General features: G+C 42.3%; 5 protein-coding genes across 9 annotated transcripts in view; 2 read left to right on the plus strand and 3 right to left on the minus strand.

Annotated features, from left to right (window-relative positions):
* Positions 1-4: 4 nt before the first annotated feature.
* LOC135124950 (kinesin-like protein Klp68D) lies at positions 5-4,270 on the plus strand. The gene is made up of 8 exons (XM_064050179.1): positions 5-231; positions 283-479; positions 529-789; positions 1,954-2,851; positions 2,912-3,135; positions 3,183-3,402; positions 3,457-3,701; positions 3,759-4,270. Exons 1-8 carry the CDS (start codon positions 202-204, stop codon positions 3,796-3,798), a joined length of 2,115 nt encoding a protein of 704 aa, XP_063906249.1. The 5' UTR covers positions 5-201; the 3' UTR covers positions 3,799-4,270.
* On the minus strand, positions 786-1,440 carry LOC135124951 (deubiquitinase DESI2-like). The gene has a single exon (XM_064050181.1). It carries the CDS (start codon positions 1,367-1,369, stop codon positions 812-814), a length of 558 nt encoding a protein of 185 aa, XP_063906251.1. The 5' UTR covers positions 1,370-1,440; the 3' UTR covers positions 786-811.
* A 21-nt stretch (positions 4,271-4,291) lies between the features above and the next one.
* Positions 4,292-13,281, minus strand: Brwd3 (BRWD3). Of its 2 annotated transcripts, none has more exons than XM_064050178.1 (15): positions 13,010-13,281; positions 12,896-12,954; positions 12,521-12,845; positions 12,298-12,458; positions 11,514-12,221; positions 7,762-8,139; positions 7,489-7,714; positions 7,202-7,442; positions 6,979-7,144; positions 6,480-6,923; positions 6,051-6,429; positions 5,605-6,004; positions 5,306-5,553; positions 5,044-5,195; positions 4,292-4,994 (listed from the first exon to the last, which is right to left on the minus strand). In XM_064050178.1, exons 1-15 carry the CDS (start codon positions 13,041-13,043, stop codon positions 4,362-4,364), a joined length of 4,554 nt encoding a protein of 1,517 aa, XP_063906248.1. In that variant the 5' UTR covers positions 13,044-13,281; the 3' UTR covers positions 4,292-4,361. The 2 variants fall into 2 exon arrangements, with proteins under 2 accessions (XP_063906248.1, XP_063906247.1); XM_064050177.1 differs by having other exon boundaries at positions 7,489-7,720.
* A 323-nt stretch (positions 13,282-13,604) lies between these two features.
* Positions 13,605-15,085, plus strand: LOC135124730 (uncharacterized). The gene is made up of 6 exons (XM_064049939.1): positions 13,605-13,849; positions 13,905-14,064; positions 14,112-14,364; positions 14,419-14,529; positions 14,584-14,686; positions 14,735-15,085. The coding sequence occupies exons 1-6, from the start codon at positions 13,717-13,719 to the stop codon at positions 14,881-14,883; spliced, it is 909 nt and encodes a 302-aa protein (XP_063906009.1). The 5' UTR covers positions 13,605-13,716; the 3' UTR covers positions 14,884-15,085.
* A 355-nt stretch (positions 15,086-15,440) lies between these two features.
* Positions 15,441-23,797, minus strand: part of LOC135124953 (uncharacterized) — a 36,983-nt gene continuing 28,626 nt past the window's right edge. For all 4 annotated transcript variants that reach the window (XM_064050184.1, XM_064050182.1, XM_064050183.1 and 1 more), the window contains 8 exons: positions 23,314-23,502; positions 22,021-23,261; positions 21,794-21,974; positions 21,289-21,737; positions 21,189-21,232; positions 20,566-21,122; positions 18,550-19,858; positions 15,441-16,838 (listed from right to left, as the gene is read on the minus strand). In XM_064050184.1, coding sequence (XP_063906254.1) covers positions 15,796-16,838; positions 18,550-19,858; positions 20,566-21,122; positions 21,189-21,232; positions 21,289-21,737; positions 21,794-21,974; positions 22,021-23,261; positions 23,314-23,502 — 5,013 coding nt within the window. In that variant the 3' untranslated portion in view covers positions 15,441-15,795. The remainder of the gene's footprint in view (positions 16,839-18,549; positions 19,859-20,565; positions 21,123-21,188; positions 21,233-21,288; positions 21,738-21,793; positions 21,975-22,020; positions 23,262-23,313; positions 23,503-23,797) is intronic.

Below are 23,797 nucleotides of genomic sequence, written 5' to 3' on the forward strand. Positions count from 1 at the left end.
GGACTTTTGTCATGGAGTTGGTACTTAAATCGGTCGATGACATTGACATATAAAGTAATGAAATGATTAAATGTCGAAATATGTCCTAAATAATTACCATGAAAACTTAATTTTATTTTTGTAACAATTGTGATTACCCCGTGCAATGCGTGTTGTGTATGTTATAATTTAAACCGTGTATTTTACAAATATTTTACAACAATGAGCAATTCAAGCAAAGATTCCGTATCCGTGAGTACAACCTAAACCGCCCTCGACCCACCAAAACCACCCTTATTTCAGCAAAAACCAACCAACAATGAAGCCGTTCAAGTGATAGTCCGCTGCAGACCCATGAGCGACCAAGAAACCCAAGCAGATTGTTCCCCAGTTGTTAATGTTTACTCAAACCGAGGCGTGATCGAAGTGGAGAACCCCAAAGCTAGATCCGAAAACGAACGAAAGAAAATTTTCACATATGACGCAGTCTACGACTGGAAGTTCGTAGCTGGTGTTTTTTTGTGTTTGTTTTTAATGGCGGTGTTGCAGTGCGTCACAGCAGTGCATTTATGATGAAATGGTCCGGCCTTTGGTTTCATCGGTCCTTGATGGCTATAATGGGTGTGTTTTCGCGTATGGACAAACTGGAACTGGGAAAACTTACACAATGGAGGGGATTGAGAAGGACGAGGAGCATTTTGGCGTTATTCCAAGGGCTTTTGATCAAATCTGGTACCATATTAACAGGACTACTGGTTTAGAATTTTTAGTGACGGTGCGCTACTTGGAAATTTACATGGAAGACATCAGGTGAGGAAAACTTTATTGTGGGTTACATGGGGGCCCAAATGCTAGGGTTGACCCAATCGGTTGGCAGAATTTTGTTTAGGAACGGGATAAAACTGCTAACGTTGGCTAAACGGTTGACCCATCCAGGAATATTCTTCTTACACAGAATTTTTGTAAACGCTCCAGAAAAGTGGTTGCAGTTGTTACTAATCAAGTTGTATTTATTTCCTCGGAATTTTCTTCCTAGTCGATTTTTTATCATTTCTACTTCCTCCAAAGTGAAATTCGTATACCCTATGTGAATGGTCTGTCTAAATTGTAGGTGGCCTCTCATGTTAAAAAAATCGCCGAGAATTTGTTCATTTCGGGGTTCCATGTCAAAAACTCCACTATAATTGTGGTGGTGGCCCCCATAACCATATTCTCTTCCGTAAACTTCAACTCCCGAATGGAATACCCCGAAGCCAATGTTGCTAGTGTATTCGTTCAGTTTATACATGTCGTAGACATTAAGAAAAACGGGTTCTTGTGGTTTTTGACTGTTGGTAATATCGTCAGAGTCGCTGTTTTTGTTTGTTTCTGAACATGGGTTACAAATCATGGTAGGAACTGTGATCTGGAATTGACACGTCTGACTTATGATTTGGTTGATGTTGACATTCTTTTTGTCAAACTGAGGGCAGTAGTACCACCCCAAGTTTGACAGGCACGGCCAACTATGGGTAATTTTATTTTCGATTACCGCTCGACAACGTACTTGAAATAAATTAAATCGGACTAAAATAAATTTCTAACTTAAGTGGGATTTATAATCTTGCTGTTGACGTTGAAGTTCCCGCTGACGTTACTTTTAGAGCTGAAAATTGTCGTTTATAAACTCCGTTGTCAAGTTGCCGTTGATAGTAACTTTGATGTTCAACTTTGCCCTATTTAAAGGGGTTGTAGAAGAAAAACGGAGGATTTAAGTTGATTAACTACAAAAATGTACCATTTTAACCATGTTCTAAGTTTCTTGTTGTGAAAAGATGGCTAAGTATATTAAGAAAAAAAAAAGGTAAAACAAACTCGACTGTTGTAAAAAGTGACAGTACTAGAATGACGTTTAAGCAAAGCCCACTATGTTTGACATTGTTCGAAAAAATTTACACCGAATGACATTTAACCAAAGCCTACTATGTTTTATAGAGACCTCTTGAAAATAAAGAATTCGAAGTCCCTCGAGCTGCGCGAAATCACCGGGAAAGGCGTCTGCGTGACCCACCTCCACTCCCAGACCTGTCAAAGTGCCGACGACATGATGCGCGCCATGCGCCAAGGCAACAAAAACCGCACCAGTGGCGCCACTAACATGAACGAACACAGCTCAAGATCGCACGCCATCTTTCAAATCGTCATAGAAATGGCCGAGCATCAGTCGAAGTCGGTCAAAGTCGGAAAATTGAACTTGGTGGATCTTGCTGGTAGTGAGAGGCAGTCGAAGACGGGGGCCACTGGGGAGAGGTTCAAGGAAGCGACTAAGATCAACAAGGCGCTTTCGAGTTTAGGGAATGTCATTTACGCTCTGGCGGAGAATTCAGCGCACATACCTTATAGGGACTCCAAGTTGACGAGGTTGCTCCAGGACTCGCTGGGGGGTAACAGTAAGACCATCATGATAGCGAACGTCGGGCCCGCGAATGTTAACTACGAAGAGACGATAATTACGTTGCGGTACGCTTATAGGGCGAAGAGTATTAAGAACCAGCCAATCAAGAACGAGGATATTAAAGATGCGAAGTTGTTGGCGCTGCAGGAGGAGATACAGAGGTTGAAGCAGTTGATAGAGCAGAAGACGAACGGGGAGGAGTGCGTGTCTGAAGTGGTGTTAGAGGAGAGCGAAACGTCGGATGAGGACGAAGACGACAGCAAGAAAGACGAAAGTAAGAAGAAACTAGAATTGGGGAAGATGGAGGTGGATGAGTTGGCGCAGAAGTTGGAGATTTTGGAGAAACAGATGGTGCACGGGGGGAAGAATATTGTGGATAGTGTGAACGAGAACGAGATTAGGTTGGAGCAGCAGCGGCTGGAAATTGCAGCGAGAAAGGTAAGTTTGTGCGGTTTCGCTGTAATTGACGTCAACTTTCTTTGATTGTAATGCTTATAGAAACGGGAAATTGAAATGCAACAGAAGATTGAATTAGAGGAAGAAACTTGCACCGAATTGAAACAAGTCTTCGCCAGTCTACAGCAACAAGTAGATTTCAAAAAAGACAAGTTGAAGAGGTTGTACGCTAAACTCCAATCAATAAGACAAGAGATTAAAGATAACCATAAGATATACATGAATGATAGGAAAGAAATAGAGGAAGCAAATGACGATGCGTCAATGTATTTTTTAGCGCTTGAAGTTATTAGGGTTAATGTTGTATTTTCAGGCAACTAAGGAAACATTTTCTGGTCATAGATAATTTTGTGCCTCCGGAAGAAAGATCAAGATTGATAAATTTGTCGCAGTTTGACGAAGATAAAGACAATTGGGTGTTGAAGAAAGAACGAATTAATGCCATTACGACGGAGAGGCCTTTAGGACATTGTTATAGGCGGCCTATTTCGGAGTATGCGATAACCTCAGGGCAAGCGATTCCTAAATATAGGGTGAGTCAATTGAGCATTGTTGTGATATAGCGATATCGAAGTACGATTTTTTAGGGTGAAAACGTATTGGACTTGAAGTTAGACATGCCGCTGCGAATAACCCAAGACTACGTCTGTCCAATCATCTGTCCACAAATCAAAGCTACTGTCACTAACATGATTCTCCACGACGCAGAGAACAACTGTATAGTGGTGAAAGCGCTACCGCACACTGTGGGGGCTAGGAATGCCTCGAAATTAGAACACGAGGGGAAATATAAACAAGCCACAAAATTTGTTATAGACATGCAGAATTACAGGTGGTTCTTGTAATAAAGTTATTTTAGTGAATGATTTGACTGTCGACGTTGTTTTAGGACTAAAATCAACAATAAAACAACCGATCCAGTCCATTGATCAAGACTAGTCGTTTCAATTTGAAGCTTTTAGGTATTAGGATTAAACTAGCTGACTTCCTTAGTTAGACGATGTCGATGCCTTCGTGGATTTTTCCAGTTGAGAATTTTATTTTCGTACTAGTCGTATAAGAAAAAAGTCACATTCAGACACGTTTTTAACGTAATTAGTTATATACAGGCAGGTGTTCAAGGCTGGTCGTTATTGGAATCGCACGTGATGTGTGTTTCTAACCTCAGTTTTGCTTTTTGATCTATGGTAACGGTAACATATGACCGGCTTTGTTCACTGCAACGTTACTTAAATTTAAACCGGGCTTGGTAGAACCGAGTGTTCTGTTAAAGCCCACACCCAGTATAGTCCCATATTATGGTTGCTGTTGTTTTTTTTACAAAGTTTTGTTGTTTGTTTTATCAGTATTATTTCTGTGATTTGTGATATTTATATTAAAATAAACTAATTGGCTTACTAAGTGTTCGCTCAAACCCCCACCATATATAAAAACATGTATTTACGTAAATAAATATAAAATGCACATTTACATCTCAACTTAACAAATACTGCTATTTCTTCATTAAGGCAGTGACACGTGGATTCAACTTTCGCACTCGTCCTCTACTACTAACACTCGTAAGAAATTCAGTCTTGTCTTCGTCCGAATTATCACTATCGCCAGTAACTCGCCTCCTCCCTGAGTAAGTTTTTAACCTTTTCCTAGCCCTTCCGCTGTACCTGTGTGAACTCAAGGGTTTATCATCGTCACTATTATCACTCGAGTCATCTTCATCCTCCTCCGAGGACGACAACCTATTCCTCTTCCTTGTGTTCCTCAACGTCGGTTTATAACTGTCTTCAGAATCCTCCGACTCGTCGCTTTCCTCATTCTTCACACTCGGACTCGACTGCGAACTATCGTCACTCTCTTCAGACACCACCTTCGGAACCCGAGCCTGCAGTTTCTTCAACGGCGTATTGTCGTCTTCGCTGTCACTATCTTCGCTTTGTTCGTTCACCCCATTTTTTATTTCTTCGATTTCGCTCAACTCGGACGAAGACGAACACGACGTCGTCCCACTTTCCTCTTGCTTGTTGTTCTGAGTCGCGTAACTTCTTCGTTTCGCCATTTTCCAGTTCCTGATGAGTTTGGTGATGTGTTCTTCGAAGACGGCGGCCAGGCGGACCGTCATCACAAAAATCTGAGTAAAAGAAGATCACCAAAGCGAAACAAACAAAGGAATTGTTTACCCGTGAACGCTTATTGGTGTTGTAGGTCCTCGAGTTCTGGAAAATGAGTCTCATGTCGTTGTAGAACTCGTTGGGAGTCTCGTACTTGTCGTTAAAGAGTTTGTCTTTCACGGTACTGAGATCCATTGGCGCCTCAATGACGTCATGGTAATCTGTAATAAAAGTTACGATAGGTGGCGCTGGCGATTGACATTTAATAACACCGTTGACGTAGTTAACTGTCAAGTATAATAAAGATGAGTAACTCTTACTTTTGACCTACCTGTATATTTTAAGTTATTCACAGGCATCCTAAAAGGCACGGAATCCTCGCAGTTCCAAATGGCGTCGAACAGGATTTTCGCTTCGGATTTCCAGTCGCTGGCGTGACGTAAGTATCGCGTCGGCAAAGATCTCAGCATTCTACTACTAGATGGCAGTATTTCGACATCCACCTCCGTATCGGTGGAATCGTAAGTATCCACCAACTGGTGGTACACGGCAGTGACGTCCAGGTGAGTGGTACATTGTCTGAAAATTGAAAAAATGCCAAACTCGTACAAACTCCCCCACCTCACTCACTTAATAATCCTCAAACCCAACTCCGTTAATATTCTGGCGTGCTTGACTATGACGCTGTGACGTTCGTTGAACTTTTCGGCATTCGTCGCTAGATGGCGTATGTCGAATTGAGCAGCTGTCACTCGTCTATAAAATCGATTTTCGAAACGAGCTTTGATTGTAGAAAGATCGATGGGGTATGCAACTATCAGAACATAAGTGGGGTATGCGTTGAGATCTACGGGGACTAGAAAAGGTTCGGCGATTGCCAATTCCATTACTTTTGCGAGACCTTGGAGGATGTAGTTGGTGACGGATTCGCGGTCGTTGTTGGGCCAATCGTCCGCCGTAGGTTGGTACAAAATGCTTTGGATTTCTTCCTCGAGGACTGGGAGAGCTTCGCCCGAGTTTTCCGGAACCCCTACGTAAGGTTTTTAGTTTCGATTTTCACTTAGGGTGGTACTTACTGTTGTCGTCTAGCGGTTCCATGTCCCAAGGACTCATCCGTTCCAGCTCTCCGTTGTCCCACTTGATTTCGTAACAAAGAAACGGGGAGTTGGGGAAGTCTTCACTAGCTGTGCTTTTGGCCACGATCTCGCCGATCCACCAGCCGTCGTCAATCATACATCTAAACCCGTCCCCCTCCTTCCAGTTTCTCGACATCGCCGTGTCAAAATTCTGCTTCAGCACAAAAAAATCTAAAACGTCGGGCATGTCGTGGTACCTCACCGAGAAGATCCGCCCATTGAGCCGCCCATCGTCGTCCAGCAGCGCCAATCGCAAGTTGCACAGGCGCGCCGGCTTCACCTCGTATTGGATCCCCACCACTTTAACGTACTCGTGACTCTGAAAAAATCCCTAATTGATCACAATCGCAACCGCTACGCCACACCCACCCTCAGCTGCAGCTTCGTCCACGGCAACGTCTTACTATTAATTTCGTAGATCTTCTTCGTGCGCACCGCGTCCAAATACAAATGGTGACCTTGAGGGAAATACACCAGCTCGTCGCCCATTTGGGGGAAGTACGGCGTCTTCCTCGCCCTCACTTCCGTCAACCACTCGCTCGTTCGGTACATTTCGGCGAGGGGTTCTTTTGTCACGTGGTTGGTGGTTACCTTGGAGGGCTCCTTTGGGGGTGGTTTCTCTGGGCTGGCTTCGCGCGACTCGCTTTTCCCGCCCTCCGACTCCGAGTTGTAGTTGACTTGTCTTCGACGCGTACGTTTCGGCGATTCCACGTTGACATCTTCATTGACGTCTTCTTCGGCCACCCAGTCGGAGTACCCAGTCGAGTCGGAGTACTCGCTTTCAGACGAGCTTTCGCTTGATAGGATCACCGTCTAAACGATCGGGTCGTGTGAGAAAAGGTTTGCACGAGATTAGAATGTTACGCACCGGTTTCAGGAGTCTCTGTTTTGCTAGCCGGGTTTCGTACAAAGCGTTGCCCTTCTTTTTGTCGCTCGATTTGGCCGATTCGTTGTTCGTGGTGATGCTGATCATGTGAGGGCGCTGGCAGAGCTGTCTACGGTATTCCTGCATTTCCAGATTCTCCATAATTTCGCTACACGAAAAATGCATATATTTATTAATTATTTTCTAAAACGGGATATGTACTTACACATCCTCCCTTATTCTTTTAATGTCGATGTCCTTCAAAGGGGGTACCAAAACGTGCTTCTTCCACTTCATGTTAGGATCGCTCTGCCAATCCCCAGTGCTTTGACGTATCCCCTCCCTATCCCTGCGGCTCGTCGACCTCTGCAAAAACGCGTTACTCCTCCCCTCCTCGTGCCCCTCGTTCCTGTGGTTCTCGAATCGTGCCCCCTCCTCCGCCACCACTTGAATCACCTCCTGATTACCTATAAACGGCGCTTGTACGACCGCAGACTAAACCACCACACTCACCTTCGCTCCCTAAAACTATACTCGGTACCAGTTGCTCCGTCTTGCAGTGCTCCCTCCCCGGTACCAGCCTCTGGAGCATGGGTGGATACGGGTTCCCGTCGATGTCCACCAGGAACGGCGGCGGCATCAGGTGCGGCGGTATCTGCGTCTGCTCGTCGAGCACGTAGTTGTTGGCGTCGCGCACCAAGGGGCGGTAGTCCGTGTGGAAGAACAGCTCCTTGGGCAGCTGCAACTGGACACGTCATTGCGGCAACCCCCAGACGTCCCACATACCTGCTCCAGGAGCTTGTTGCCGGTGCCGAAGCCGAAGATCAGCAGGTGGCCGTGGGAGTCGGAGGCGGCGACTACGTTACCGTCGGGCGCCCACTTCACGTCGAAGATAGCGCCGTAGCCCTGGTTCTCGATGGTGTTGTTGAAACGGGAGATGATTTCGCCTTTGGTGAGGTCCCAGATGAAGAGTTGGCCGTCGTGGCCGGCAGAGAGGATCACGTGACGGTCGTGGGGGTGGCACTCGAGGACGTAGACCTCGTCGGTGTGGCCGGTGAGGACCTTGTCGAGCTGGCCGGTGCGGGTGTTCCAGGTCTTGAGGGAGTAGTCGCTCACGGCGGTGATGGCCCAGTTGTCGGAGCGGTCCCACGTAACCATAGTCACCTTATTATTATTATTATTATTATCATCAAGTAGGTCAAAAGGACCTACTTGATAACAAAAATTGAATGTCAACTCGCTTGAATTGTCAAACAATTAATAAAAAAATATATTCGCCTGAAAAAACAATCAATACAAATATTGTGTACTAGCTGACCCCGTGAACTCCGTTTCACCTACAATTTAATTTTGAATCTGCAAAATCGAATGCTTTGAAATCTTGCAGATGTTTTAAACATATGATAAGCATAATAAATTTTTATTCAAAATATATTTACTTATCCCCTCCAAAAAATTGATGACGTCAGCCCAAAATTTTGCCAAATGAATCCTATCTAAAATGTCCAAAATAGGATGAGACTATACTTGTGATTTATCATTCCATTCATATTTTTTAGTTTTGCTTATAGGGGGTGTCTCAAAAAAATTAATCACTGAGTCAATTTATTTTATTGATTGAATCAAGAATTGCAAAACTGAATTTTGAAATATTGCAGACGTTTTGAAGTTACTGTTTGACATGGTCGGTTTTCAATCAAAATATATCTGTTTATCAAGCCCAAAAACTTGAAGACGTCATCTCAAGATTTTGCCGAATAAATCCTATCTAAAATGTGGAAAATCTCATCAGTATATTTTCGTAATTTATCACTGCATCCATATTTTTTAGATTTGCTTTTACAGTGACTCAAAAAAATATATGGATCAGTCAATTTATTTTAGTGAATAACTCAAGAGTTGCAAAAATGAATACTTTGAGATCTTGCAGACGTTTTAAAGTTATTGTAAGCATGGTAAATTGTTAAGAATATTTATTTATTCCCCCCAAAAAATTGATGGAATGGCTCACTCGATTTTCGCAGATAATTTTGGGAATACAATAGTTATTTTTAGTATTACACTGCACCAATCCAAGGTGGTATATCAACGTGTTGATAGTAAATGTTGATTAGGTCATCACAAAATTGTGTGAAGAAAAGACTCAACTCGAAAATGCTGAATATGTTTCATTATACTTTTGGTGCGAAGGAAGTTCTGTCGAAACAACGTTCGATCAATTTTTTGACAATGGTTGATATAAATAAAACTCAGTAGATGCTCATACTCGAAATACGAAGTATCTACTCGAATACCAAATCAAAATATTTCTAGTTTTTCTAGATGATACTAATACTTCAGTAAGTAACAGTTGATGCTCAAGTAGCATCTCGATACAACAAAAAAAGACAACAGTGACAGTGTTCAACGATCAAGGCAAAAATCGAGTCACCAAAATATAAGTTAGTATGGGGTAGACACCTTGAGATGGGAATCTCTATGGCCAGTGTTAGAAAAAACGCACTGCACAATTTATGAATAAATAAAAGTTAATTACATGAAAAGTTTTCGATATTCCTGCTCCTAATGTGTTTTTCAAACTGAATGCAGCTTTTGACGACGTTCCACATTCATGAAAGTCACCATGTTTAGTTAAAATTCACTCTTACAACGATCCTACTGGTTTTCTAAGCTACTTTACAGACAGCTCAGTTATTTGCCACGCCGATGCTCATTTCTAGATTAAATGCTCACAAAACGCGTAGATGTTCAGTTTGTGTTCGGGGAGATACAATGTTTCCCAGTAGGTACTCAGTACATAGAGTAGATGCTCAGGTATATAAGAGTAATAATGAAGTAGGTACTTCGTACTTCGAATATGAGTATCTACTCAGTTTTATTCATACCACTCAATGTCTCGCTTCAATGTTTGATTATGTTGATTATGAGCTCAACGCTGATCAACTTCCATATCCGAATTACCCATGAAATAAATCATTGCGGTTTGCACCTGAGGTAGTTCGTCGCACATTTGATTGACTTCGTGGACCTATGTGAGGTTGCCGTCTTCTCGGCATTTTAATGAACTTCATAAAACGACACAGAATTATTTTCACAGTCAATCAAATCTGTAAATTTTGTCTTGAGAATTTTAAAATATTGAAAACTTCAAATTAAATCCTCGAATAACGGTAAAGTTTGAGGTTTTGTCGAAACCAACAAAGTGAATATAGGTAAATAGAATGGCAGATCAAAATTAATAAGAAACTTTCGCAATGTGTAATTAAATTCACTTTAACCAAGACTTTTCTTAAAATAAACGACGTTTTTTTTTACGAAAAACAAAGAACGATTTGAAATGCAATATACTTTTCACAATTGCACGGAAGAATTAGTTTTGTATGACACGTCAGTTAGACGACAGGTCCGTCAGAAACGCCAACTATTGAAATTAATTCGAAGTGGCGATTCCCATACAAAATTTTTAGAATTTTTTTATTTTTTAACTGTTCTTTTAAGTTATCCTTATTTTTTTAATTTATAAACCATCCCCGTAATATAAAAAAAATTTCAAATCGGTCAAGCCGTTTTTGAGTCTTAGCGAGACCAACAGGAACAGCAATTGATTTTTATTATATAGACGATTAAAAAATGGGGGTTGGTGGTAGAAAGGTGAAAATTTAGGGTTATGTGTATTTTTTGATGCCAATTCTTAAAAAAATAAAAATAAAAAATTTTGTCCAAAAAATAGACAAAAAGTTTTTAGGGTGGGCCACCCTTATCACTTAGGGGTTTAAAAAATAGTTTACAACCTATTGTCAGACCTACCGAATAGACACAAAAAATTTCATACAAATCGGTTTACCCATTTCGGAGAAGTTCGGTTACAAACACTGTGACGCGAGAATTTTATACATAATGCATTATTATTTTAGAACAAATTTCATTACCATAAAAAGGGTTATACTAACTCGACCTTAAAAGATAGACATATGCTGTCGCGGACTTTTCTTTAGAACTTTTAGAGGGGAACAATTTCGTCATACATGATTTTTACGTAACTTTAACCGTTTAAGCAGCGTAAGCAACGGAAGCTGTCAAAGGAGGAATAATTATCCCGTTTTTCCGAATTTTTCATTGCTACTTCGCTCCTAATGATCGTAGCGTGATTTTATATAGCCTATATGTAGATATGATACATGGACTATCCAACACAAAAAGATTTTTTGAATTTGAACCAGTAGTTTCTGAGATTAGCGTGTTCAAATAAACAACAGCTTCAGCTTTATTATATAAGTATAGATTAAAAAACAAGTTTCAGAAAACATTATTTTAGCGTACGAATCCCAAAATTTGGAAAAGAGTCAATTGATATGTTTTAAAATTTGGGGAATTTTGTCGTATTTGGTATTGCAAATGCCATATAGAAAAATTTGAAGTTTAAATTTTCACATGAATCGCCCCCTGGAATAGGGTAATTTATTCTGACGTTTATTTTGTATGTAATAATGACATTTGTGATGGTTATCAATTTTGAAAGCATAAATCAAATACCCTACCTTCAGCTTCTTGGACTCCTCTGCTGGTTTCTTGGCGTTCGAGGTGCTCGCCTTCGCCCCCGCCGTCGCCGTCGTCATGTGTAAGTACATCGTCTTCCACTGCTGCGACTCAAAGCTCCAAATGATCGCCGTCCCGTCCTTGCTCCCCGACATGAACCGCAGCCCCTCGTGCGCCCACTGAATCGAGTCCACCCTATCGTTGTGCGCCTCCGTCTCCAGTATCCGGTGCGGCCCCTCGTCTCCCTTCATGTAGTACACCCTGACGTGGTGGTCCGCCGACCCCGTCGCCAGGAACGTCCCCCCTGGACTAAACGACGAGCAGATCATCTGCGCCTGGCCCGGCCGCATCTTCTCCTGGTACATGGTGGGCTTGGCCCGAAAATTCACTTTCCCCCCCGAGTCGTAGCTGTAGGCCCAGAAGGCGACCGAGCCGTCTGTACTCGTCGTTATCAGGTACTGGAAGTTCCACGACGGGGAAGGGCAGAAGTTGACGGAGGTGATCATGCCGGTGTGGCCGGTCAACACGGCGACGGGGGTGCCGGTCTGGAGGTCCCAGATCCGCAGGATTCGATCGATGGAGCCAGCGGCGAGGAGGGTGTTCTCGAGGTTGATGGCGATGTCGGTGATTTCGGACGAGGCTCCACGGAACGTGGCCATGAGGCGGCCGGTGCGGGAGGACCAGAGCTTGATGAGGAGGTCGTCGGCACCCTGTAGTCACAACACGGATTTAAAAAAATTGCCTCTATATAGTCCGTTTACCGAACAGATGGAGCGACCCACTTACTGTGATTATGTACTGTCCTGAGTAGTCGAACAACAGGCAATACACGGCGGACAAATGCCCCAAAGTCCGCCTCTGGAAATGTAACGAACTGTACAATTTCGGTGACACAATCCATCGTCTGTGCACCGGCCCGGATACTTCGCGTCCTCTTAAAATATTAACTGTAACAATAAACCCGAATTTTATTTTCAAAAAAAAAAAAAAAAAAAATCAACGCGCTCACCTATATTACTCGCAACGTGCGTGCTACTACAAACTGGAATAAGGTGTCGCCTTCTCACATAATTACACCACTGTTTAAAATTATACTCGACATGACTACTGTTCGTGGCACTTTTTTTCAAACGAAAAAGAGTATTCACTTTTTCTGGTCCCTTAGAAATTGATGAGGCTGCAACACCGGCCCGACAACACAACTGCAGTAGATAATCGGGCCTGACGCTGGGGTACTGGTGATCTAGGTCTTCCACCGTGCGTTCATGTTCCAGTCCTAACCAATCAGTACGTTTTGGTAGCAAATTGTGTTCAACTAATTCTTCGTGAAAAACCTTAAAAACAGACAATGTTAATGTGTTTACACTAGAGGGAGATAACGGACTTGTAAGGTTTTCGAGAGGGGCCCTCCTGATAGAAACTTGTGCATAAGAAAATAGAGATCTGGAAATGAGTTCAATTAGGGGTAAACTCGAGTTGTGAAATTGTCGGTACAGACCTGAGACAACTGGAGACGGTTCTTCAGGATCCATTTTTTTATTAGAATTTAGGGTGAAATCTCGGTTGTTTTTATATCAGCTGCGCACAACATAACCTCATCTGTCAAGTGGAGTAAACAAGTGGTGGCGCCATCACGCGCGGATTCGGTGCATTAAAAATGAACACGGTCAACCACCCGAGTCACATCAACCCTTTTAATTAACATGTGTTGCGTAATGGCCCTTTTTCCACACTTACATGAAAATATTAAAAATGAAAAACATATACATAAACTTTATCACGTATGCGTTTTACACGCTTGAAACAACGAGGAAATCGTCCGCGGAAGTGGACTGACGATGATAATTTTGATAAACCAGACGCGTTTTTAAAAACACCGCAACATTGAGATATGTCTCAACGTTATTTACTGGTTATTGTTTTCTAAGGTTCTCTGCAGAATTATCGGTAAAAAATAATAAACGCATTGCTGAAGAAAATTACGACAGTATTACTTTATACCTATATATTTTTTTATAAAAATAAAAAAAAACGATTTTATAATCCTTCACCAACTCAAATCTTAAAAGACTAATGGTAAAACCTGCTACTACAAGTAATCACGTGACACAACAAGTTTCTAAACTTTTATTTAAAAGTTATCTCAAGGTAAAGACGTCACAAACGGTGTTTTATTCAACGAAAACGATTTTAATTTATCCAAAAATGTTCAAAGTGGATGATGCAACTGTGGAACAAGTTTTAAAAAAATTCAACAGAACCAAAAAATCTCTAGATGAAGATGTAACAACAATAGAAAAATGGTTGCAACAGCAGCCGCACCTGCTTGTGCCGCTAGGTAAGTAGAGATTATTTTCACAGTTTTGTCCCTAACTATTTTCCGCATTTCTTAGACCGAAGGAGCATTTTGAACTTCCTCATCCTCAACAAAACGAGCGTCGAAAAATCTAAACAAAAAATCGACAATTATTACACAATTCGAACCCACATGAGAGAGATTTACGAAGAAATGAATCCGGAACTTCCGCATATGAAAGAAACTCGACAGATACTGTAAAACATTATTTGTGTGTTTCGATTTTTTTTTACGTTCTTTCCAGATATTTTGTTCCTCATCCTCAGCTGCTGGACCATCGCAGGGTATTTCTTAGCAAAGTACGTGACCAAGGTTTGGTTCAAAATCTCGATCCTTATAATGCGTTGCGTTGTGCTATGAACATACACGAAATGAGACTGAGGGAAGATGTATTGTATGGCGAAATATTCATTGTGGATTGTAGTGATTTCCCTTTATCTTATTTCCTGAAAGTTACACCTAAATATCTTGTTTATAATGTAATGACTATTTACAAAGTAAGTTCTACGGTAGGCACTCAAAAAAAAAAAATATTCTCTTGGTTGTTACAGAAAATTTATTCCCTTCGTCTGCATGCTTTGTATTTCATTAATTTTCCTTCTTTTGGAGAGAAGCTAATAACTACAATGAAAACAATTATAAAACCGAAAATATTTGAGAGGGTAAAAATAAGACACTCGTTCGCTGTATTATTAACTAGTAGTAAAATTTTCTAGATCCACGTTCTTTCCGACAGTAAGATATTGAAACAGGTTTTCTCAGAAGACTTTCTTCCTGAGGATTTTGGTGGTAGAGGTGCATCTCTTGAAAAATTACAAGGTATGATTTTTGTTTGTGTGTATTAGTAAATTCTTACTTTAAATTTAGAAACTTTGGAAAACGAGTTCAAGGAACACCAGGAGTTCTTCGATGATTTAGAGAACTTCAAAGTTGACGAAGCACTTCGCCCGGAAAAATTACGAAACGATGAACTGTTGGGTTTCTATGGTAATTTTAGAAGGCTGGACATCGACTAGTGTGGTTCGAAATTATGGCAAATTTGGGTGTACCTTGGGTTAGATTAGATTTTTGGTTTGTGTTTTACAGTAGAGTCAAAAAATAACAAACAAATCTAAAACGGTACGGAGGTTTATATTCGCTAATTAACGGAGTTTGGATGTTTTGATATTGTACCTGTTCACAATTAAATAAAATAAATTAATGCGACCTTATGTTGTTTGTTGAGACATAAATTAATTCATTCATTTAGGGTTAAATGACCTATTAGTGGACAAACATTAAATACGGTTGAGTAAAATGCTCGTAAACACATTAATTCATGACCAAAAAACACATTAAATCTGTTCGCTGAGTTGAATATCTGGTATTTTATCAGACCACAAAAAGTTGAAAAAGATGGTGTTAAAATCGCTGTATTCCTTTGGTTGGTTAGTATTACTATCTTCAGTTTTGCTTAATTCTGCTTTACCATTGATGTATTCAAAATAATATCTCTAACTGTAGAACAATTTTTTACTTACCTTCGCTATTTCGTGCTATTTTCAGCACAACTACTGACTAAATAAGCAACAAGTTAACATTAAAGCAATATATTTTCACAAATTATCGATTGTTACAATTTGTATGACAAGACGAAAGCACAATTTCAAAGGAATTTTGATGAAACACCCTTCCATCAAAAGCACCTTTAAATCGCCTCTAAGAGTTGTGTCATGGAGATGAGTATTACAAATATTAAAAAACTACTTGTGAATATAATTTTTATAAAGTAACAACATGATTTTATATACATATATTTAGCTAAAACAGCTAGTAATATCACCAAAAGAAAAAAAAACCTAAATAAATAATATACAGTCTTTACACAAATATATTAAATGCTTATACTTACAAAGTCAGACTAGAAATATATGGCTTAAGTCAAAAACTTACTCAGCATTGATCACCTGCTGCATCCTCACCCCCTCTTCCGTGTCGTCCATCACAATGAACGACCCCAACCTCGATACCCTCTTCCCGTCATCCCCATCCCTCTTTTTACCCCTCAGCGTCACCCCGTTCTTGTTATCGAACGTATTACTCCTCGTCAACCCCCCCTCCCCCGGATTTTGGATCCACACCCTCGTGTCCTTCTTCGCCGGCTGCTTCTTGCTCTCCTCGATCTTCTTCCATAAACTAGCTATTTTACTGGTAACTTGTTTCTTTGTATTAGTAGCCGCCGTGTTCAAACTCGTGTTGCTCCCACTCCGCTGACTCGGCGTCGGAATCGACGCTCTCTTCACGACACTCGCCGCGTTCGGCGCCCTCCTGGTGCTATCCGCGCTCGTGGATCTAGCGTACCCCGTCCTCGTGTTCCTCACCGCTACCCTGTCCGAGCTCGCCGACGTCGCCGGTCGCGCCTTCGCCGGGATCTTCGACGCGGTTTTCGCGCTCCCGGGAGTGGGTATCCGGCTCCTGGGGGCCGCGGGCGCCGGTTCCTCTTTCGTGAAGGTCCCCTGGCGCTCCAGCTTTGGCTTCGCGCTGGCGCCGGTCTTGGGCGAGCTCGACCTGGTGCCGTAACCGCTGGAAGCGCGACTCTGCGGAGTGGGGGGTTTAGCTGGAGGCTTCGTCTGCTTCACTTGCTTGATGGAGGAGGTCACGTTTTTGACTAGATTCGAGGTCATGTTTTTGAGTGGTTTGAGTGGGGTTTTTGGGGCTATTTTGCTTGTGGATTTCGAGTAGAGGGGTTTTCGTCTGCCCCGTATTGCTTTGCCTTGGGGTTCTTCTTCGGGGGGCTCTTCTTCCGGGGGCTTTTCGGAAGGTTTTGTTATCTTTGGTTTGGCGGGCTGGTCGTCGGGGGTTGGTTCGGGGTCGGAGGCGGGCGACGGGAGGCGGTCCTGGACGGGGGGCGGAGGAGGGGGTGGGTCGATGACGGGGATGTTTTTTGTTAAACCCCAGCTTTTGTGGTAGGTTCTATAGTTGATGGGGCTTCCTGAAAATAGTGACAGTTAATTTTAGGAATTCAATTTTTTATTTAAAACTGGGAAAAGAGGTGCGAAGTAGAAGTTGCAATTAAGCACCGCCCCTTGATCTGACAACGAATGAAAAATTCATCACACTTGAGAATTGAGATCGGGGCGGGTATGGGTGGGGCTTCAGATTTATTTCAGTATGCATACTCAAAAACATGTTTTTAATTTCTCGTAGAGAAATATGGATTTTGCAGTTAAGCTCCGCCCTCTTGGCTCACGACGAATAAAAAAATCATCACAATTGAAATAGGGCGGGTGGGAGGGGCTACATTTTGTTTTTTTTTTTCTCAACAGCAATTGGAACGGGAACTTCAACGGCAACAGCAAGATTATAAATCCCACTGTTATATTATGTAACAGTGACATTTGCACCTCTTTTCCTACTTTTAAATAAAAATTGGAATTTCTAAAATTTTGGGAAATTTGGTCGCAGTTGGTATGACAAATGTCAAATTGTATAACATTTGTTAGTTTAAATTTATTTTTGCGCTGCCATAGTTGTAATTGACATTTTACGTTGACACGTGGCGTGTCGCAATGGCAATGAAAAAGGATCTAGTGTTGCAATATACAAACGAGGAATTTAAGCTTTAAAAAAATAAATTGAGTATCAGAAAGTAATTACTACTAATTGATAATCAAGTATCTAAAGTTATTATAACAAAAAGTGGCTCGAAATTTAAAAAAAGTGCAATTTAAGTTGTAATCTTAAATAGGGGAATTTGTTGATCAAAATTTAGATTTGTAGTAATTTGACAGTTGACACTAATCGGTGGTTTGGTTTATGTTGTTGACAACTATTACTGTTTGTTAGTAGTTCTTGTTAATTAAAAAAACCGTTTAAACTTGACGTTATTCGCAACCTCACGCTGAATCATAATCACAAGATTCTCTCTGATCTGAAGCCGTATATAAAAATGTTTCCACTGGTAAGTATTTCCGACTTCTTGGGCTTGTGTCATTCTGCCGCTTTAAAAACGTTGTTAATTTATAAAATTTCGAATGATTTATGTTATGTTTGATGCCAAGAGTACTTTTCAGAACTGAATATATTGTCCACAGTGTGGATGCTTTCATAATTTCCGACTTAATTTGGAAATAAACCAAGAGGGTCGTTTCAGAAAATTCGCGTATTTTATTTTTTTCGCACCACTTGATGCATTTTTGATATTCGGCTTCATATGGATTTGCGGCTTTTGCAGGCAACAAATTTGCAGTTGCTTTATCTGCAGTTCTCTGAATACGTCCACGAATTTCCATTTCAACTTTGAAATTCAAAATCTAGCCCGGACAAATTGACAGATTGGTATTTGACGTATTTGGTGATAAATTCAATACCAACATAATTTCGGTTCAGTAATATTTATTCTTTTAGCGATTGAAAAATGTTATTTTTTCAAAAAGGCAGCGCAAAAAATATTGTACTCTCGCGCCGTATTCCCGTTCGTAATGCAATGGACCGTTTTCAACACTTGTAACATAAATAACTATTATTATTGTGAAAATTTAAACTTCAAACGTTACAACTTGACATTTGTCGTACCAACCACGATAAAATCTCTAAAATTTAAAAAACCAATTTTTGTTTACAATTAGAAAAAAGTACTTCTGGGAAATGGATTAATTCCGTATAATCCCAAAATAAACCAAAAATTTTGAGCCACCACCTACCTGAATTATGTTCAGAATCGTCGTCATTCGACACGAGACTCAAAGTCTCGCATTCCAGCAACTCGTCCGTACTAGTTTTAGTCTCCCTCAAACTCTTCAGCACCAAATTAGCCTCCCTTTGTACCAGCAAATGCAGATCAGCTTCGGGCGAAGCCGACAACTCCGGAGAAAAACTCGCCTCAGTCAAAGTCTGCGTTTTAAACCTATCCCTATTTTCCAACCTCTTCTGCATAAAATTCCTCCTTATACTCAATTTAGTTCTGGCCGGACTTCCCCCAGGACTACTTTGCGGCGTTTCATCCCCTCTCTCCTCCCTCGGCGAACTGCTCTCTATCACCGGTTGTTGCAACAACTCAGTCACCGCCTCCTCCACCACCTGAGTCTCAAACCTCGACCTGTCATTCTGTCGTTTCTGCTTCGGCGTCAACTTCTCGCTGCTCTTCACACTATACGTATGAGTATCAATCACCGAGTAGTAATTCTCGGTTGGCGAACAATTGACGGTGTTAAAATCCTCCGAAGTCGACTGTTTTTCATCTTCCTCTCGTGTCAACATCTCCGCCGCTATCGTGTAAGTCTTGTATCGATCGCGCGCTAAATTTCGCCTCTGTTTCAACGTCATCGGCTTTTTAATACTCTTGTTCTTCTTGGGCGACACTTCCGGGCTGCTGACGTCAGACTGAATGGGCGTCGCGCTATTAGCGTCCGAGAATTCAGTGACGTCATCTTCCGTCGGTAACACGTGAGTGTGACAATCCTCAAACATCTCGGTTTCACTACCGATAGCTTCCGTGGGAACGTCAGCCAACGAGTTACACAAATCCGTGATCTCGTTAAACAAAGACGGCGGATTGATGTTCTCCAAATCCGTCACACTGTTCAAGTTCGAAACGTTGCTAACCACGTGACTCAGTCTCGACGTTAAGAACGAGTTGTTTTTGTTTACCGAGCCGTTAATAACGAAATCTGTTTTAAGTTCGTTGTTTTCGCTCGGTAGACTGGCAACACTGGTGATACTGCCTTCCATGTCGAGTACTTCGGCCATTGCCGATGGGGGATTCACTTGATCTAGGTTGGATAAACTGTGGTTCTCGAGACTTTCTAAACTGGAACCGTTGTTCAGCGAGTTGCTGAGGGCTCTTTTCACCATCAGTGCTTTGGGGAGGGATTTTTTGCGCGCTGTCAACTTCGGGCTTTTGGTTAGGTCCAGACTCATAGAGTCCAGTAAAGATGGCGGCTGGACTTTGTCTAGTTCCAAGGACGCGACGCTGCTGATGCTGTGCGACATTTCGGCCTCGGTTTTGAACACCTGGTAAACACAAACAAAACAATACAGTGGAAATGTTCGCAGTAATTGTTATCTTCATTTAATAGAATAACGTGACGCACCGAAAGCGAGCTCGTTTTTGGTGCGGGACGTCATAAAATTGAAGATGTTAACGGACGGCGTTTGATTGGTGAAGTTAGCTTCGAATTTGGATTTGGATTCGTGTTTTGTTTACTTAAATCGATTTTGATTTGAATCAGGAATATAAAAAGAGGGATATAGAATTGGAGAAGAGGGTCATCGAAAGAGAGAAGAGGAATATAGAATTGGAGAAGAAGACCATTGAAAGAAAGAAGAGGGCCGTTGAAAGAGAGACGAAAGCCATCAAAAGAGGAAAGGGCCATAGAAAGAGAGAAGGGGCCATCGAAAGATAGAAGGTGGCCGCCGAAAGATAAAAGAGGGCCATTGAAAGAGAAATTCGGCATCGACAGAGAGAAAAGGGCCATGGAATGAGAAAAAAGGAAAGTCAGAAGAGAAAAGTAGGCCGTCGAAGGAGAGACCAAGTTTATTGAAAAACGAAAAAGTCACTGAAAGAAAACCACCAGAAGACAGCTACTGACAGAAAATAGATCCAACAAACCATCGAAAAACGGAAGACAGTCGTCGACCGACAGAAGAACTATCTAAAGAAAACCATCGAAAAACCAAATCCGAACCCAACTTCACCCCGCTCCCACTCCCACACTCACCGTCGCCATCTTCGTCGCCTCGATCGCAATCAGCGTCGACTCCGTCATCGTGCTCGTGTTCGTGTTGATCGACGAAAAGTCGTTCGACTGATGCTCGCTCTCCCTCTCCTTCTCCACTTCCTTCTCCTTCTCGTCACTGGTTTCCGGCACCGACGACTCGTTACTCCCGAAAGTAATCACGTTCGGCGCACTCCCGGAAATACTCGGAAAAGTAACTTCGTTAGGCGACGTATCCTCGTTCCACGTATTATCCTTGTACTTATCCTCGCCGTTACTCTGCAAATGCGACGCCTGCGAGACCAACTCGGCCGTGAAACGGTCCAGAGACTCGATCATGGCGTCGGGGTCCAGCATGCGGTTGTCCATGAGGTTGTTCTCCTCGCAACTGCGCTCCAGGAGGCGGTCGCGGTCGTGCTTTAGGTTAAAGTTGACGCAGGCTTCTGGACTGAGGTAGGAGAAGTCGGTGGGGCTGGACACTTTGGGTTTCTCCATCTGGTCGAAGTTGAGTGGGGTGGGAGGGGGTTTGTGGTGGTGGAGGTCCTGTGGACTTAGGTTAGCTACAAACAAAAATATCATCATCATTATTATTATTATTATTTTTTTTTTTTTTTAAGTATACTTACTTTGGTCGCTGCTGCTTGAAAACTCCACCTCCGGTAAACTACAACTACGAACACACATTATTAATAATAATAATAATAATGATGATAAAACGAGACTCACTCGATGTCTGTCGACGTCACTTTTGACTCGTCCGTCTTAACAATAGGCGACACTGAACTATCATCACCCATGTCAATATTTTCTACTTTAAAGGCTTCGCTTGACCCCTCACCCCTTCGCGCATTACCGGTAATCCTAAGGGGTGTGCTCGTCTGTAAGTTCCGTCGTGGCAAACCCGAAGAAAGTCGAGCGATATTTGATTTGTTAATTTTTTTCGCGACTGGTAGTTCCGGCGAATCTAAGTCGATAGTCTGATGATTGACGTTTGAATTGGGTATAGGTCGTGGTAAACTTCTGGGAAGTGGAATCCCGCTGCCCCTCGCCGAGGTCTTCGGAAAAGTAAGTCGCCGATTTTCGCTCGTCGACTCCTCCACGATTTCCTGGAGGTGCGACTTTTTCTCGTTTTCGACGTCGCGCTTTTCGGTGTCATCGTCGCCGTCTTTGCTTTGCTGCAACGCAGAAATCAGTTTTTTTTTTAAACATATATATGTGAGAGTTAACCCACTTCTGATGCGAAGTGTATCGAAATGTCGTCCATGTCGATTTCGTCGATGTTCCCTTCAAACATCGTGACGTTCGACGAAGCCAGGTTGGGGTACTTGAAGTTCGGGTGGGGTAACGTGGGGGTGGACAACCCCGAAGAATGTGGAACTTCCTTGCGCGCGATCAACCCGCTGGATAAAAAACTGCAACGACAAAATCATCGAGGGCTCACTCGGACTTGCTACAAACCTGGACTCATCGTGGACTTTGTGTTCAAATCCTAACGATGACTGGTTGTCCGAGTCCGAAACGTCCTCGATCGAGCAATGATCCTTTTCGTCTGAGTACACGCTAACTTCCTTCAACTTGAACTGTTTTTTACACTTATCGTTATCGATTGAGCTCGTTGAACCCGAATCTAGGTCGAACTTGACGGGGGATTCCAGTGACTGTAAGCCCGAATCTGAGTAGACATTAAAAGTTCGATTGTCGTTTTCCGACGCATTGCGTCTACTCTTCACGAAACAATTCTTATTCAAATCGTTACTACTAACCGAATTATCTAAATAAGGCAAACTTAAATTTTGCTTGGTCTCGTAACTGGTCGACGGTTCGCCTTCAGTCAAACTACAAAAATCTGTCTCGTAGTCGCTATATTTAAACTCAGGACTATTGTCGCTAGATTGTCTACTGTATTTCTTCGATTTTTGGATAAAATCGTGCGTCGTTGCAGCGATGTGTTTATCGTCTTTGGTTTTAACAGGTGAGTCTTTCTCTATGTTTTCGTACGTCTCTGAGAGAGTTTGGTCCAAGTCTTGCAACAGGGCCTTTTGTTTACGCGCTCCTAGCGTTGGTAACACTGGTAAGTCCATAGCTAAAGCTGTCGAATCCAGTACAGTCGGGACGGTCTGAGTAGGCCTTGCACTCAACAAATTTTTCAAAGCCGCGCTTGACCCCATCGCGATCATTTTGTGTTTTGAGTGGTTCAAACTTCTAAGCATCGCAGGTGCCCCCATTTGCCACAACGCCTCCTGGTCTTGTGGACACTTTGCCGACAGATTCCACAAAGTGCCACAAGCGTTACTCACGATAGTCAAACTAGGGGACTTTAACTGATCCAACAAAATTTGCAAACAATTATGTTGCCTCAAAACCTCCCTATAGTCATCCCTGACGGCGATCTGGCTCGAAACGTTCCTCAAAATCCCGCCCGAGTTCTCTATAATCGCCAACGACTTCGACACCGTTTTATACGTCAACATGTCAACCAAAAACCCTAAAGCGCACTCTACCGAACAAATTTCCGACTTGTTTTCGGTACAGTGTGCCGATAAATTCCACAAAGCTGACAGAATTGACTTGAGCGTGTTTTCTTTGTTATCTAGCATGGCGGCTTTCATTAACCCGGTAACGCTGCCGACTTCACGCAGGATTTCTTTGCTGGTGGAGTCCGCCCGCCACGACAGGTTTCGCAAAACGCTGGCGGTTACCTAAACACGGGTGGGTTTAGTTGGGGTTTTTGGGGAGAGGAGGTTGGTATACCTGGCGCAGCTCGTCACTAGGGCTTTGTAATTGGATAACTAGTGCTCGCATGAACTCCCTAAAGGAACATAATAAAGCTTTGTTGCCACTGTCGCCGAACGTGAGGTTGGTGAGGGCCATACAAGCATATCTACGCATGAGGATGCAGTGCTGTTCGTCGGCGGTGCTTCCGTGATTTACATGTTCGGCCTGGGGGTGGAGAAAATCAAAGTCACACGTGTGGAAAGTGTGGATTTTTGGGCAACAACGGAGAAGTCGCACCGTGGAAAGCGCTTCTTAGTTATGGGTTATGATAATGTCACATCGTAGGTGGCTTCAAAAAGGATTTGACGTTTGACCACAGTCGCATTTAATTTATTAAAAAAAAGTCGTCTATAGAAACTTTTGAAATTTAATGTTAAAAAAAACTATGTTGGCAACATCAACATGACTTCAATAACTGTCAAATAATACATATTGGCAACTAGCTACAACGTCGTTGCTT

This window comes from Zophobas morio, unplaced genomic scaffold, assembly GCF_036711695.1.
Source record: "Zophobas morio isolate AGI-343-1 ecotype UQ-CSIRO unplaced genomic scaffold, CSIRO_AGI_Zmor_V1 ptg000008l, whole genome shotgun sequence".
NCBI lineage: Eukaryota > Metazoa > Arthropoda > Insecta > Coleoptera > Tenebrionidae > Zophobas > Zophobas morio.